The 16,408-nt window shown below is 46.5% G+C and overlaps 1 protein-coding gene across 1 annotated transcript; it reads left to right on the forward strand.

The window, feature by feature from the left end:
• The first annotated feature begins 2,748 nt into the window (after positions 1-2,748).
• On the forward strand, positions 2,749-4,495 carry LOC109943726 (protein SENSITIVE TO PROTON RHIZOTOXICITY 2). The gene has a single exon (XM_020547228.1). It carries the CDS (start codon positions 2,986-2,988, stop codon positions 4,243-4,245), a length of 1,260 nt encoding a protein of 419 aa, XP_020402817.1. The 5' UTR covers positions 2,749-2,985; the 3' UTR covers positions 4,246-4,495.
• Positions 4,496-16,408: the final 11,913 nt, after the last annotated feature.

Below are 16,408 nucleotides of genomic sequence, written 5' to 3' on the forward strand. Positions count from 1 at the left end.
TACGGCCCGTGTACATCCACTCACGGTCCTCCATCCTCTAACAGGAAATTTCGGCAGCACCTCCCCTCACGGGGAGGTTTCAAAATCCTGCAAATAAAATTATCAGCACGATGGCTGACATCCACACATAATTCAACGGCACGATGGCCGGCAATCATCAATACTTAATATTAACCTAATCATACACGTACATAAATTTAACACAAGAAAACTAAATATTAATCTAATCAACTCAATATTAAACCTAATCATACCCGACGGGCGGGACGACAGGTCGCGGACGAATCGACGGGTCGCGGACGAGACGGCGGGTCGCGGGCGAGGCGGCGAGGGCACGGCAAGGGCACGACGAGGGCACGATGAGGGCACGCATGGCGAGGATGCGGCGGGGGCACGGCGAGGGCACGGTGAGGGCAAGCACGGCGGGGACGCGGCGGGGGCACGACGAGGGCACGACGGGGGCACGACGTACGGCGCGGTCGCGGCTGCGGCGGCTGCGGCCGCACGGTGAGGGTGTGGGCGGGGCGAGCGCGCGCGGCGTGGGCGCGGGCACGGCGGTGTCGCGGCGGCGTGTCTACGACGGCGGCGGCGGCGCGGTGTGTGAGAGAGTGAGAGAGTGAGAAAGAAAGAAGGAATTACCAGCGCTATGTAAACGCGCTTTGCCGAGTGCCCGTGATCTGGCACTCGGCAAAGATTTTTTTTAATTTTTAAAATAAGCTTTGTCGAGTGTCAGATCGGGGACACTCGACAAAGGCTCATGCGACACTCGGCAAAGACTAACTTACACTTCTTTGTCGAGTGTCCAGGGGGCACTCGGCAAAGTATTTTTTTTATTTTGTCTCCCAAACTTTTTGTGGTATGTTCCTACACTATGTAGACCTACATGTATCATTTGTGGACAATTATAACCGAGTTTTCAATAGTTAGTAGATTTAGTTCGTTTATTTGAATTTCTTCGAAAAATTCAGATTTGAACTGCAGGTCACTCGAAACTTGAAAAACCGTGCATGCAAAAATGATATTCATGTTACTTAGCATAAGTTACGACCGATTCCAGGAGCGTACCGGAAACTTCGAACAACATGCTCACTAAACATGGTCGTGAACTTGCCATCCACATGTTTAAAAATTGTATAAAACACAAACAAAGTCAGAAAATCATGAAACTTGTCCACGTGTCATGATATCATATCTACAGGCTGTGATAAAAATTTGAAAAAGTTTCGAGAAAACTATGACGCGCTATGTGTCCAAACCTAAGAGATCCACATTGAAACTCTATGATTTCATGTGTAGTTCTCTTAGGTTTGTACACATAGTGTCTCACAACTTTCTTCAAACATTCTAAATTTTTTATCACAGCCTGTACATATGATATCATGACACGTGGACAAGTTTCATAATTTTCTTACTTTGTTTGTGTTTTATACAATTTTTAAACATGTGGATGGCAAGTTCACGACCATGTTTAGTGAGCATGTTGCTCGAAGTTTCCGGTCCACTCCTGGAATCGGTCGTAACTTATGCTAAGTAACATGAATATCATTTTTGCATGCACGGTTTTTCAAGTTTCGAGTGACCTGCAGTTCAAATCTGAATTTTTCGAAGAAATTCAAATAAACGAACTAAATCTACTAACGATTGAAAACTCTGTTATAATTGTCCACAAATGATACATGTAGGTCTACATAGTGTAGGAACATACCACAAAAAGTTTGGGAGACAAAATCAAAAAAAATAAAAATATACTTTGTCGAGTGTCTAGAGAAGACACTCGGCAAAGAGTCCTTTGCCGAGTGCCCAGTATATGGCACTCGGCAAAGAAGCCTCTTTGCGGAGTGCCAATCCTCGGCTCTCGGCAAAGACTGACGACCGTCAGCTTTAGGACGGCCGCTGATGGCCCTTTGCCGAGAGCCACCTTTGCCGAGTGTTTGACACTCGGCAAACGTGTCGTTGCCGAGTGGGGTCCTGTGCCGAGTGTCCAGCACTCGGTAAAGAGGCTCGTTCCCGAGAGCCTAACTTTACCGAGTGCGACTGCTTTGCCGAGTGCCGGACAAAAGGCACTCGGCAAAGAGACCGACACTCGACAAAGCCTCGGATTCTGGTAGTGTAACGTCTTAAGTAGTAGTAGAGATAGATGAGGTACAAAGCAACACACACTAGATCGACAGTGCATGGGGTCAAAATTTTGTATTTGAACACAAATGCCTGGTACAGAGTCCATGCTCACGCGCATTTTTATCCTAGTACGTGGTTGGCCAGTCCATCACAGTACACAAAGTGCAGTAATCTATCGGTAGATCAGGAAAGTGAAGGTCCCACAGGTCAGCGACCCAGGTATGACAAACTCCGCAGGCTTGTCCATGTACTGTACCTTGAGTATAGAGTAGTAGATGCTTTGCTGAGCTGATGACGCCTTGGAGAGAAGCAATCAAATCAAATGGAGATTATCTTATGCATTTCATCCGAAGGGCCTTGCCATACCCAGTTAATTAAACAAACATTTTAGCTGCTGGGACATGATTGGAGTAAAAAAATACGCCAACAAATATATTCTGTACGTTCTTCCAGCAGCTCTACTAAGGATGCAATACTAGTTTTATCATATTTCTGACATGTCCTAGCTAGCTGGTCATGCAGAGAAGCAGAATAGTGTGTGTCAGCTTTCGGGCTGGGTGTCATTTGAGGGAGGCTTCAAGTAGGGATGTGTTGTCAAGTGAAGTGCATGCGCGGCGGCCCTTCTCCAACCCCAGTCGAGTTGACCTCCTCTCCCCACAATTCCCCACCATCTCGTCTCCTGCTGCGCGCGTGCCCTTGTTATCTCCATTGACAGACCCCAAACTCGATTTCTTCCCCTCCTTTCTCCCATATAGATAGCCCCGGCCGGCCCCTAGATTTCATATCGCATGCGTACAAACCGCAGGCTAACCAGCCTGCAGAGACCACAGATCGGTCGAGGAAGTAGCCAACTAGCTAGTAGCTAAGATGATCGGGGGAGAGGGGAATCCGTATTACTTACAGAACCAGCTGTTCCACCACGGCCACGCGGCCCTCCATGGCATGGAAGGCGGCGGCTTCCATGCCATCGAGCCGCCGCCGGCCTCCGACTCCGCCGCCGACGCGCTGCTCTACAACCTGTCCGTGCTCAGGGACAAGGTCCAGCAGCTGCAGCCGCTCGTCGGCCTCGCCCTCGCGCACGACGGCCCCGGGCCAGTCGCCGCCGCGCCCGGCGCCGGCGCCGCCATCCAGGAGATCATCGCCGCCGCCTCCTCTATGATGTACGCCTTCCAGCAGCTGTGCGGCCACGGCCACGGCCACGGCGGCGCGGCTACTGCGTCCGCTAACAACGCCGCGCAGCAGGCCACGCAACAGGGCGGGGCTAACATCGTCGCCGTCGCCGACAACCACGGCCGCATGGCTGACACTGCGGCTACCTTCGGCGACCACCATCAGCACCAACAGGCGCCCGTCACCGACCATGTCATGCAGCAGCAGTGGCAGCAGCAGCAGCACCACTGCTATGGCGGCGGCTACGGCCGGCGTATCCACGATAGCAAGATGACACCCGTAGCTGCGGCGGTGGCCATGCCATCGTCATCACATTCTAAGCCGATGACGACGGCCGTGGCGGGGATGGCCAAGGAAGAGGTCGCGGCCGGCACGATCATACAGCTGGAGGCGGCAGAGCTGCTGGCCAAGTACACGCACTATTGCCAGGTGTGCGGCAAGGGGTTCAAGCGCGACGCCAACTTGCGCATGCACATGCGCGCGCACGGCGACGAGTACAAGAGCAGCGCGGCGCTGGCGAACCCGGCCAAGGCCGCAGTCGTCAGAAACGCCACGGCAGCGCCGTCGAGCGGCGCCGCCACCACCAGGTCGTTATACTCGTGCCCGCACGAGGGCTGCCGCTGGAACCGGAAGCACGCCAAGTTCCAGCCGCTCAAGTCGGTGATCTGCGCCAAGAACCACTACAAGCGCAGCCACTGCCCCAAGATGTACGTCTGCAACCGCTGCAACCGCAAGCACTTCTCCGTGCTCTCCGACCTCCGCACCCACGAGAAGCACTGCGGCGACCACCGCTGGCTCTGCTCCTGCGGCACCTCCTTCTCCCGCAAGGACAAGCTCATCGGCCACCTCGCGCTCTTCAGCGGACACCAGCCCGCAGTGCCGCTCGACAGGCAGGCCAACGGCGGCGACAGGAGGTCGTCGTCGATGTCGCCGTGGACGACGCAGCTCGGTACGTAATAACGGCATTTGGGATCCATCGGAATTGATGATGAGAAGGTGCAATAATGCACTGCCTATATATCAGGCAAAAAGACTCAAATTGACACATGAGTTTGGTTGCTGTCTTCCTTATCTTGAAAAATGAAATGGGCGAAACTGCAATCAAACTCATGCTGTTGCTGTTCGTGTGTAGATCGATCGACACATATACAGAAGTGTAATTATGGATTAGTAGTGTTCGATTAAATGGTGCTGAGAGGATCTCCAAGACTCCAACAGACTAGTTAAATGGCTTGTAAAGCCAAATTTTGACTATTAAACGGCAAAATAACTCTCCAACAAACTCGCTATTTGACTCACCAAGCTATCAGAGTCTTTAAATTGGCTCCCTCGTTAGCTAAACTTGGCTAGCCACTCTAAATAGCCAAACTAGATAGATAATCTATTGGAGTGATATGCTATATATAAAGTATAATCTTTATGAAATAATAAATAGAGAGTTAAATATAGAGCTAAAAATAAAGAGTCATTTGGAGATGCTCTAATACTCCAATAAGATACCATCAAAGCAAATGTGGCTGGCTTATTTAACTTTTAATATTTTAGGGCCTACAAACACAGCTGAATATTCGAACTAAAGCTGTGAATATTCGAACTAAAGTGTTTTTTTATATCCCCGTGCATGAAAACTCAAATCATGCATCAGTTTTATACTTTGATCACTACCGGAATTCGGCTCTTTGCCGAGTGTCGGCGGCTTTGCCGAGTGTTTTTTATCAGGCACTCGGCAAAGCCGAGTTTACCGAGCGCCGCACTCGGCAAACTCCTGCGCTCGGTAAATAGCTTATTTACCGAGTGCAGGACACTCGGCACAGCCAAGCACTCGGCAAAGACTGTTTTGCCAAGCGTCAACCACTCGGCAAATATGGCTCTCGGCAAAGGGCCGTTAGCGCCGTCTACAACTGACGGCCGTCAGTCTTTGCCGAGTGTCAAATATCTGGCACTCGGCAAAGAGAGTCTTTGCCGAGTGTCCTATATAGACTCTCGGCAAAGCATATTTTTATTTTTTTTATTTTTGTCACCAAACTTTTTGTGGTATGTTCCTACACTATGTAGACCTACATGTACCATTTTGGGACAATTATAACAGTGTTTTCTATAGCTAGTACATTTAGTTTGTTTATTTGAATTTCTTTGGAAAATTCAGATTTGAACTGCAGGTCACTCGAAACTTGGAAAACCGTGCATGCAAAAATGATATCCATACTACTTAGCACAAGTTACGACCGATTTCAGGAGCGGACCGGAAACTTCGAGCACCATGCTCACTCAACATGACCGTAAACTTGCCATCCAGGTGTTTAAAAAATTGTATAAAACAGAAACAAAGTCAGAAAATCATGAAACCTGTCCACGTGTCATGATATCATATGTAGAGGCTGTGATAAAAAATTGAAAAAGTTTCGAGAAAGCTGTAACGCACTATGTGTACAAACCTAAGAGATCCACATTGAAACTCTATGATTTCATGTGTGGTTCTCTTAGGTTTCTACACATAATGTCTCACAACTTTCTCCAAACATTCTAACTTTTTTATCACAGACTCTACATATGATATCATGACATGTAGACAAGTTTCATGATTTTCTAAGTTTGTTTGTGTTTTATAAATTTTTTAAACAGCTGTGTGGCAAGTTCACGGCCATGTTGAGTTAGCATGGTGCTCGAAGTTTCTGGTCCGATCCTGAAATCGGTCGTAACTTGTGCTAAGTAGAATGGATATTATTTTTGCATGCACAATTTTCCAAGTTTCGAGAGACCTACAGTTCAAATGTGAGTTTTTCGAAGAAATTCAAATAAAAAAACTAAATGTATTAGCTATAGAAAACACTGTTCTAATTATCTCAAAATGGTACATGTAGGTCTATATAGTGTAGGAACATACCACAAAAAATTTGGTAGGGAAAATAAAAAAATAAAAAAGTAATTTGCCGAGTGTCCACAAATGACACTCGGCAAAGCATGCTTTGCCGAGAGCCAGCGGGGCGACACTCGGCAAAGGATTGTAAAAGATTCTTTGCCGAGTGTCATCCAGCTGGCACTCAGCAAAGAACACTTTGCCGAGTGTCATCCAGCTGGCACTCGGCAAAGAACACTTTGCCGAGTGCTAGCGATCTGGTGCTCGGCAAAGAATATTTTAATATTTTTAAAAAATCTTTGCCGAGTGCCAGATCGCGGGCACTCGGCAAAGAACGTGTAAATAGCGCATGGTAACTTCTTCCTTTCTCACTCTCTCTCTCTCACTCCGTGCCACCGCTGCCCTCTCCACGCCGCCGCGTTCGACGCCGTCACGCCCCTGCCCTCGGCGGTCGCGCCCTCGACCCCACGCCGCCGCGCCACTGCCCAACACCGGTGCGCCCCTGCCCCCACGCCGCCACGCCCGACGACGTCGCGGCCAATGCCGCCGCGCCCCTGCCCTCGCCCGCCCTCGGCCCCACGCTGCCGCAGCCCTGCCCCCACGCCGCCGGCATCCTCGGCCGCCGCGCCCTCGGCCCCCACGCCTACACCTTCCTCGGCCACTGTCCATGGCCCACACTCATCCTACGCCTCCCCACGCCGCCGCGGCCCGGACGTCGTTGCGGCCCACGGCCGCCCTCGACCTCGGCCCCGACGCCGCCGCGTCCCACGACCGCCCTCGGCCTCGACGCCGTCGCGCCTCCACGCTGGTATAAACATATGTTTTTTCGTTAGTATATATGTTCTTGTATTATCAAAGCTTTTATGTGCTCAAAACATATGCCCATAAATGCTTTGTCGCCTTCAACGGTATTATCAAAGCTTTTATGTGCTCCTGGTATACGTGTGAATGTCAGCCATCGTGCTGTTACTTTTATTTGCAGGTTTTGGAAACCTCCCCGTGTAGGGGAGGTGCTGCCGAATTTTTTTGTTAACAGACTTGTTTATTTTTTTGCAGAGGTCTTCCTAGCCGCTGCGGGTCTGCCTCGCGTCGCCACTGCACCGACCCGCCACAGCCCCACTAGCCTGACTCCACCGCCACCCTAGGTATAACCTTTATTTCCGCATCATGGTCGTAGATCACGTAACCCTGTTAGGCGTCTCCCGTTCGAAAGAGATACAGTGTAGATATGCAGATCTTTGCATATCTACAAATGTATCAGTTTCGAATTGTCCACGTTTTTTGGACAGCCCGCGATTGCGTAGATGGTGTTAGTTTCATGCTCTACTCCGGTCCGAGATAGAGTTTCGGCGTCACCTCCCTGTTGTTCTCCGGAAAGTACACTCTCCCTGCCAGGACGTGTATCCGGAGAACAGCGGGGAGGTGCTGCCGAAATTCTATCTCGGATCGGAGTATAGCATGGAAACTAACTCCATCTACGCAACCGCGGGTGGGATTAGGACCTATCATCACCTATTAGAAGGTAGGAACGTAGTGTACATGCATTACATGTCTATATTAAACTATACTCGGTTATATATGTTAGAGGATGGAGGACCGTGAGTGGATGTACACGGGCCGCGTTCGACGTAATGATGTCACCCCTGAATGGATTAGGAAGACCGATGCTTTCGTGGAACGGGCATATGGCAAAGCTGCTAAAGGAGCTAGCCTAGTCCCTTGTCCGTGCAGCAAATGTGACAACCGGAAAAGAAAACCAAAGAAGGCCATGGTAGAACATATTTGGAAGAATGGATTTACGCCGGACTATACTCGGTGGATCTTCCATGGTGAAGCGCATCGCACACAACATTGACGTGATGCACACTAAAAAGAATGTCGTCGAGGCACTTTGGGCAACAATTATGGAGATTCCTGATAAGTCAAAGGATAACGTAAAGGCAAGAGTGGATCTGGCAGAGTTATGTGATAGACCAAACCAAGAGATGAAGCCGCCTAGTGGTGGTAAGACATGGAGAAGGCCTAAGGCCGATTTCGTCCTGAGCAGGGCCCAGAGGAAGGAAGTACTACAATGGATCAAGATGTTAATGTTCCCTGATGGGTATGCAGCTAACCTTAGTAGGGGGGTGAACTTATCTACTCTGCGAGTCTTAGGGATGAAGAGTCATGACTTCCACATATGGATTGAACGAATTCTTCCGGCGATGGTTCGAGGTTATGTCCCTGAGCATGTCTGGCTAGCGCTTGCAGAGTTGAGCTATTTCTTCCGCCAGCTTTGTGCAAAAGAGTTAGCTCGGACCATGATTGCAGACTTGGAAAGGATGGCACCCGTGTTACTGTGTAAGCTGGAGAAGATCTTTCCACCCGGCTTCTTCAATCCGATGCAGCATTTGATTATTCATCTCCCGTATGAGGCACGAATGGGGGGGCCCGTGCAGGGACGTTGGTGCTATCCAATCGAGAGATGTCTAAAGACTATCCGAAAGAAATGTAGAAATAAATGCAAAATCGAGGCTTCCATTGCAGAGGCATACATACTGGAGGAGGTGTCAAACTTCACAACAACTTACTATGGTGACAAACTGCCGAGCGTGCATAATCCACCCCCTCGTTACAATGATGGCGACAATGAATCGAACCTCAGCATTTTTCGAGGGCAACTCGGAAGCGCAAGTGGTTCGACCACCAAGACCCTGAGACATGAAGAGTGGCGCCATATCATGCTATATGTATTGACCAACCTTGAAGAGGTGACGCCATACATGGAGCAATTTCTTCATGAATTCTGGCGTCGATCAAGGGACCCAACTCCACAGGAATATGATACCCTTCTTCGAAAGGGTGCGGGAAATGGATTGCCCGATTTCATTTCCTGGTTTAAACGTAAGGTACGTGCTTAGTTTATCATTTGAAGTTGCTCTTACGTGCGAATAATATAACAATCTAGCGTGTTTGAACTTGCAGGGCCAAAGAGAGCCGTCTATGAGTGCCGAGTTGAGACAAGTAGCCAATGGCTTTGCCTATAGGGTCAGGAAATTTTCTGGGTATGACGTCAATGGATACCGTTTTCGCACAACAAGCTACGACCAAAGTCGGCCCAATCGAAAAACCACGTGTTCTGGAGTCTTTACGCCCGGGCTTGATGAGGTCGAGTATTATGGAAGAATTGAAGAAATATATGAACTCAATTTTTATGGTTCCAAACCTCTTACTCCAGTGATATTCAAATGTCATTGGTTTGACCCAGAAGTTACGAGACGGACACATTCTAATCTTGGGCTAGTCGAAATTCGACAGGATTCCACCTTACCAGGAGACGATGTCTATATTGTGGCCCAACAGGCCACACAAGTGTATTATCTTCCATATGCGTGCCAAACGAAACAACATCTTAAGGGTTGGGATGTTGTGTATAAGGTATCACCGCACGCTAAATTACCTGTTCCAAACGATGAAGATTATAACTTAGACCCGGACACATATGACAGAGAGTTCTTCCAAGAAGATGGGCTCGAAGGGCAATTTGAGATAGACTTAACCGAAGCGATCGGAATGGAAGTAGATATTGAAATGGTTGTTGATGACGAGGATGATGAGGTGCAAAATGAGAATGACTTAGAAATACTTGAAGGCAATGCCAATGACGAAATTGCGCCTTCAGATGATGTTGACTATGAAATGGTTGATAGTGATGATGACACTTATGATCCGGCTAACCCGGACACATATGAAGATTATTTTTAATCGATGTAATGCTATATTTCATTTATTTTGCATATGTTTCTAAATACATATTTTTTTATCTGTGCTTAATTGTTTACTCTTAATTGCAGGTTGTTGGACAAAGATGGTGGGCGGTGGGACGAGGACGAGGAGGGGGAGGGGGAGGGGGAGGAGGAGCACCCGTAGGACGGAGGAGGAGGCACAACAGGACGACGTCGTACAACAGCAGGTGGAGCAGCAAGCCGCTGTCGATGCGGCACAGCAGGACGACGACGATGCGGCGCAGCAGGACGACGACGACGACGACGCCGCTCAGCAGGACGTCTCAGGTTCTGGCTCCTCAGGTTCGAGGAGTATCTACCTGCGAGGTCCCGCGAGCCTCCCTAAGCGACCCATACTTCGTGACAGACGTCCGCTGATACGACCCGATGGAGAGAGGTAGGTAACTTTAGATGTTGTTGCTGCTTTTTCATATTATATGTTCAAATTAATAATAGAAACTAATACTTCATCTTAATCACTTGGACATGTCTTGGATGGTTTTGGAGACTGCAGGGGGTCACGGCCGCAACCCTAATGGCATCCTCGGCCTTCTATGCCGGGAACACTTCCCTGGACTTGTCGAGTACGCCGAAGTGACGAGCCCAGCATACACCTTCGACCACTACGCTGTCGCCCCCGATGCAGTAGATCGGGACGGCAGACAATTCAACCACAAGGCAGAGCGGGTGAAGCAAGAGCTGTGGGTAAGTCTTCCTCGCACTATATTGTTTAATAAGTCGCATTTGTTGCATATTCTTGAAATAATGTATGGATACATCGTCTTTGTATGTAGGATTTCTTCAGATGCGATGCTGAATACGAGGCCAGGGCGGATGTGGTGTCTACTACGTGTTGTAAGAAGCTCGTCGTGGACATGCACTACGAGGCGCGCATCTAGGCCATCGTCACTTACCACGGCTCCGTCCTTGGGGAGAAGGTGAACAAGAAGGACGCCCGAACCATGTCGTTGACTCCGGACCAGTACTTGCAGGTAAATACAAAACTTTATTATTGGTACTAAATATGCTTATGTTTATCTTCTGATATGCGGTGTACTTATATTTTTTTAGATGATTCCTCATTGGTGCGTCGCGCATCCTGAGTGCTGGGAGAAGATGGTGCAGAGGTGGTGCTCGGCTGAGTGGGACGAGGCACACAACGCTAGCCGGGAACGGCGTTTGCTGATGCAAGGTCCCTCCCACCATCAAGGCAGCCGCAGCCTGGGCAAATACGCGGAAGCATGGATACGCGCTCTTTTTTATTTAGGTATATAACTTTCGATTAGACATGATTTCTATCCATCTCATTGGTTTTCTCGCAGTCGGCGGCACATGGTGGCGCGCCTTGCTCCACGTTCTCGGTATATGCTATGGCCCACAAGGGGGAGGCGACGTCCGATGTCACCTACAACCCGGATGACGGGCCCGAGGCGTACACCAACCCCACCATCCACAGCCGCCTTAGTGAGTACACCGCCATGGCCAAGGAGGTCCATGGGCCAGATTACGATCCGAGGACCGAGGACATCGACGGAGATGTCCTCATGAGGGTCGGAGGAGGCAAGAGGCATGGGCGGTACTGGATTGCCGACGGGGCAATCGACTCGTCCTCCACTCCCACTCTCTCTCAGGTGCGAGCAAGGAGCACGAGCGCGAGCCCAGCCATACGACCTCGGCAGGACAGCTCACATCATCGTATCCAGCAACTCCAGGTTATTCCTTATCTATTCATCGTTCATTGATTATTATATATCTTCTATTTGCATTATCGTAACATTAGGGCGAAATATTACAGACTCAGCTAGATGATGAGAGGAGGCAACGTGAGGAGCTGGAGAAGAGGATGGCGGAGATGTTTGCGTACATGCAGAGCCTTGGCGCCGCACAGGGTCATGCTCCACCACCTCCATTGTTCCCTGCAGCTGACCCTGCTGATTTCACTACTCCTGTGAGTATCAAAATTTTAGTACTGCATGATATATATTCATATGTTCTCACACATACAATCTCTTCTCTGTGCAGGGTCAATCGGCGGCGTCGAACAACCCTCATGCTTCGTCCAGCCCTTCGCCGAACCAGTCCAGATGCCCACCTCGTTGATGATCTGTTTTGTGATGATCTAGACTTATATTTGTGAGTTTTGGTGATGTTAGTTAGACTTGGTCTTGTGAGATACTTGGTGATGTTAGTGATGATCCAGACTTATATTTGTTTTGTGATGATCCTGACTTATATTTGTGAGACTTTAGTGAGACTTTGTGATATATATGGTGTTGATGATAAATGTGTTCATTCTGTGATGCGATTGATATATAATGTGATGTGAATGATATATATCTTTTGTTTGTTTGGATGGAACAGCAAAAACAAATAAAAAAGGGACATCCTGGTCACTTTGCCGAGTGTAACACTCGGCAAAGGGTCTCTTTGCCGAGTGCTATGACCACGACACTCGGCAAAGAAGGAAACCTGGGAACCGGTAAAGCCATCTTTGCCGAGTGCTGACCATGGCACTCGGCAAAGAAGGAAACCTGGGAACCGGCAAAGCCATCTTTGCCGAGTGTTGTTGCCAAGGCACTCGGCAAAGGGACTGGCAAAGGGGCCAACTGGAGGACTCTTTGCCGAGTGCCTGTCCACCAGACACTCGGCATAGAAGCCTCCTTTGCCGAGTGCCTACGAGAGCTCTCGGCACAGGGATTGGCGGTGGGGCCCACTGGACCCGTCTTTGCCGAGGGCCTCTAGAGCAGACACTCGGCAAAATTAGCCTCTTTGCCGAGTGCCAAAGAAAGACACTCGGCAAAGAATCCGTCACCGTCACTTGGCGCCGTGACGGTGACTTTTCTTTGCCGAGTGTCAAATGGCACTCGGCAAATTCTTTGCCGAGTGCCCGACAAAAAGTACTCGGCAAAGAGGCTGTTGCCGATGTACAGTTCGCCGAGCGTTCTTTGCCGAGTGTAAAATAGCCTTTGCCGAGTGTCTGCGACACTCAACAAAGAAGCTGTGTCCGGTAGTGGATTATTATTTCCATTGTCTAAAAAAAGAGAGAGAATGCAACATCAGTCAAATAATAAACTCATGCTGTGTCGGAGAACTGTAGATTTGCATTGACGACATACTTGGATATAGATATAATTCTGATGTAGTGTGGTGGATCTGTTTTGGTTGATGCACTACTGCTATTTAGATAAATTCTCTATACGTGCACCACTACAATCTTATCTAATACCTTATTTGACATTACAAATGTTATAATCTCTTCTATGTCATTCTAATGCATTTCTCTTATGTGCCATCACCCGTGGCATAGAACGGTAAAAATTGTGTGTTTGAATCCTTTTAATTTTATGCCACTAGCTACGGTAAAGAAGAATAAGAAATTGCATCAGGGTGGTATAAACTATAAAGGATTAGGACTTCTTCCATGATAAATAACGTACTGGATAAAATTACAGTAACATATAGAAAAAATGTCCCCTGTTATTAAGACCTCCAAAAAGATGCCAAATAATTTCAATGCCTTTGTTTACTCTAGCTTTACAAACTTTATGGCCCAAGATTGAGCATCCCACATGTGTATATACGTTGGTATTTAATTATTTACTAGATGAGTGCTCGTGCGTTGCAACAGGAATATATAATACCACGATAACATATGTATGTCCATATGTTGTGCCGTTAATCAAAATTTAGCAATCTCTAGAACTTTGTGGTAGTCATACTACAACAACAAAATTAAGCCCATGAAACAAATATAGTAGACGAGCTCTATATAAGAAATATTTTGATACATCTCTGATGACCACTCAATTTTAAAGCAACTTGCAAATATTGCAAAGAAGGTTGAGCTAAAAAACAGCAAACTGAAATGCTACCTACAATACATTTCAACAGGCTTAATAAATCACTACCCTGGTTGAACAATCCTAATTTTGGTCACTTCTAAACAACCATATATACAATTGTGTACACTCTCCAATAATTTTCATGAGGTATATATTATGATCTCGTTCAATGATCTTATCCAAATGCCAACAAGGTGGGTGAATGAGGAGCACAAGGGCTATGGACATTCAGAGCAAAGCAGATCAAAGCACACAGGATACATGCACCCTGAGCAGCATCGCAATCCAATTGTGGTTCCTACTTTTTTGTGCACCATACCTAGAAATAGAAGACATGCACCCTATCAGCAACCAATGGCAGTATATATTATAATTAATAAAAGAACCCTAAAAGTCTCATCAGCTGAAATACTTTATGAACTATATGTAAACTAGGAGATGGAGGGAATGATGGGAGTGTCAAATACTTTGATTCAACTTCAAAATTGCAGCAGTAATAAATATGCTCAAAACCTTCTTAAATACTCCAGCATAAAAAATATCACTTGGTGCTCCACCATTTCAAGCAATAAGGCTCTCTCCAACAAGGTCATGTAAAAGGTCCCGTTCGATATATTTAACTCACCGAGCTCGCCCCGGCCTACACCTCCAGCAAAGTCTTCTATCGCATCCTTTAAAATTTGGTGGCCTCTTCTCATCCTCTAAACGTAGCGGCTCCTTCTACAATTGTACAATTAATTGCCTTGCAATTTGGCAATGGTTTTGTTTGTTCAATATTCAATGCCATTTCAATGGTAGTTTACAATTGTGCCTTAGTTGCAAAAACAGATGGCAAACATAAGCATCCCAAAGAGGTGCGGGTGCATGAGCTAAACTGACAATTTGTTTTCAAAAGGAGATGGTTCAAATTGAAAAGAATGATTTGATGGCGTATTTTAGCGAAACAGAGTGATAAAAAATGACATGGCAACTACCATGTTAACCAACACTCATACAACACTTATAGTTCACACATATATCTAGCTAAAGTTGTTGCAAATAAACACAACACTTTATAGTTCACACATGTACCCAAAGGACTGAAGCGAGTGCACAACTTAGATATGGATCCATAGCTTTGGGGTTGTATTAATAGATAAAAGACGAGGAATGACATGATCAAATAAATACAAAGTGTCGATATAGAGTTATGAAAACATAGCACCCTTATTACTATCAATGATCTTAGATGTTATAGAAGCTTCGCAGGCATCAGCTCAAAAAGAATGGGACAAACAAAAATAGACCTCTAGAACAAACCTGTTATCACTTCTGTAGAGCTAACTAAGAGAGCAAATGTGGCTAAACATTTGATGAAAGCAGAAGCTCTTAGCATATCCTGTTGTTTGCCTTCCAAAGAGAACCTACCCATCTCCAGAATGTATGAAATGTATGAAATGCATGATATGAATTTTAAGTGTGTGACGGTTAGTGATAAAACTTTGCTATCTGCCAATAGTACCTTCGTTTGAAAAGAATAATACAGTAGCAGTTATCTTGGATTGTTCTACAAATGATAACTAAAGATTAAAAAAAGCAGAGTTCTTCCTTATAACTATCATCAAGAGTGATCAAAACCTGTCAGGATGATACTCTAGTATGAGGTTATAAAGCTTCACAAAGAAATCCTGTAGATCCACATTTAGTGCCTAAAGGTGGCTCCTCCAAACGTTAAACACAACTATGTAGCACTACAGACATGCTGAGGCATACAGTACATTATCATTGGGAATTTCATCTTGTTGGTCACTATACTCAGAACGCTCATTGAGGCAAGATATAAGTTCGCCCATGAAATCTAAATCAATTCAATATGAAAATTTTCCTAAGCCCTTGAAGGAAGGAGTGAGCAGTGGGTGTGAGCCACCAGGGGAAACATTATTCATAGTCATTAGGCAGTTTAGTCACCTAAAGCATAGTTTCTGCATATAAATTCTTGCAAAAGCAAGCCAACTACAACTAAGCATCAATGTTTTGATTGCATGTCACTTAGACTACCCTCTGTAGAAGCACATAAAATTTTCCCTATCAAACAGTTTAAGAAATGAGCAATAACTGACCCAATAGCACGATCCAAACTTTGCCTCACTATATCCTTGAGTAAGAACAAACAATTTAATTGGTATACAAGGAACCAAACATGAACAAATAGGTAATAATACGACTATGAGGATTGAGCAGTTTAAGGTCACAACAAGGTTTGGATAAACTAGAGCCTGCCTTACAAAAAACAAATATACTTGGTTGGCATTGTAGCAGTGTGCTGGATGACTTGGTGGATTAGAAACCAAACATGAATAACTATCTAATAATATGGTAATGTGAATTGAGTGGATTAAAATAACATGGTGTTGATAATTGGAGCCTGCCTTACGAAAAACAAATGTACATGGTGAATATCTCCCTACAAAGGAGAAAGAGTGCTAATGACAGTGGAACCAGACTATAAATCTTTTTAAAAAAATAAAGAACACAGTACTGTCGAAAAGAATTAAAGTGTCAAAAATGGCGATAACTATTACCTTCTCAAATATTCATATTTCACCAGTTTCACCAGCACTGGTTTCATGATGTTCATCTCTTTCATTGAGATAAATCAAAGCACAAAATATTAATTT

This window comes from Zea mays, chromosome 1, assembly GCF_902167145.1.
Source record: "Zea mays cultivar B73 chromosome 1, Zm-B73-REFERENCE-NAM-5.0, whole genome shotgun sequence".
Classification (NCBI taxonomy): domain Eukaryota; kingdom Viridiplantae; phylum Streptophyta; class Magnoliopsida; order Poales; family Poaceae; genus Zea; species Zea mays.

Excerpts from the sequence above, each read along its gene's own strand:
- LOC109943726 (XM_020547228.1), top strand. The coding sequence starts at position 2,986 with ATGATCGGGGGAGAGGGGAATCCGTATTACTTACAGAACCAGCTGTTC.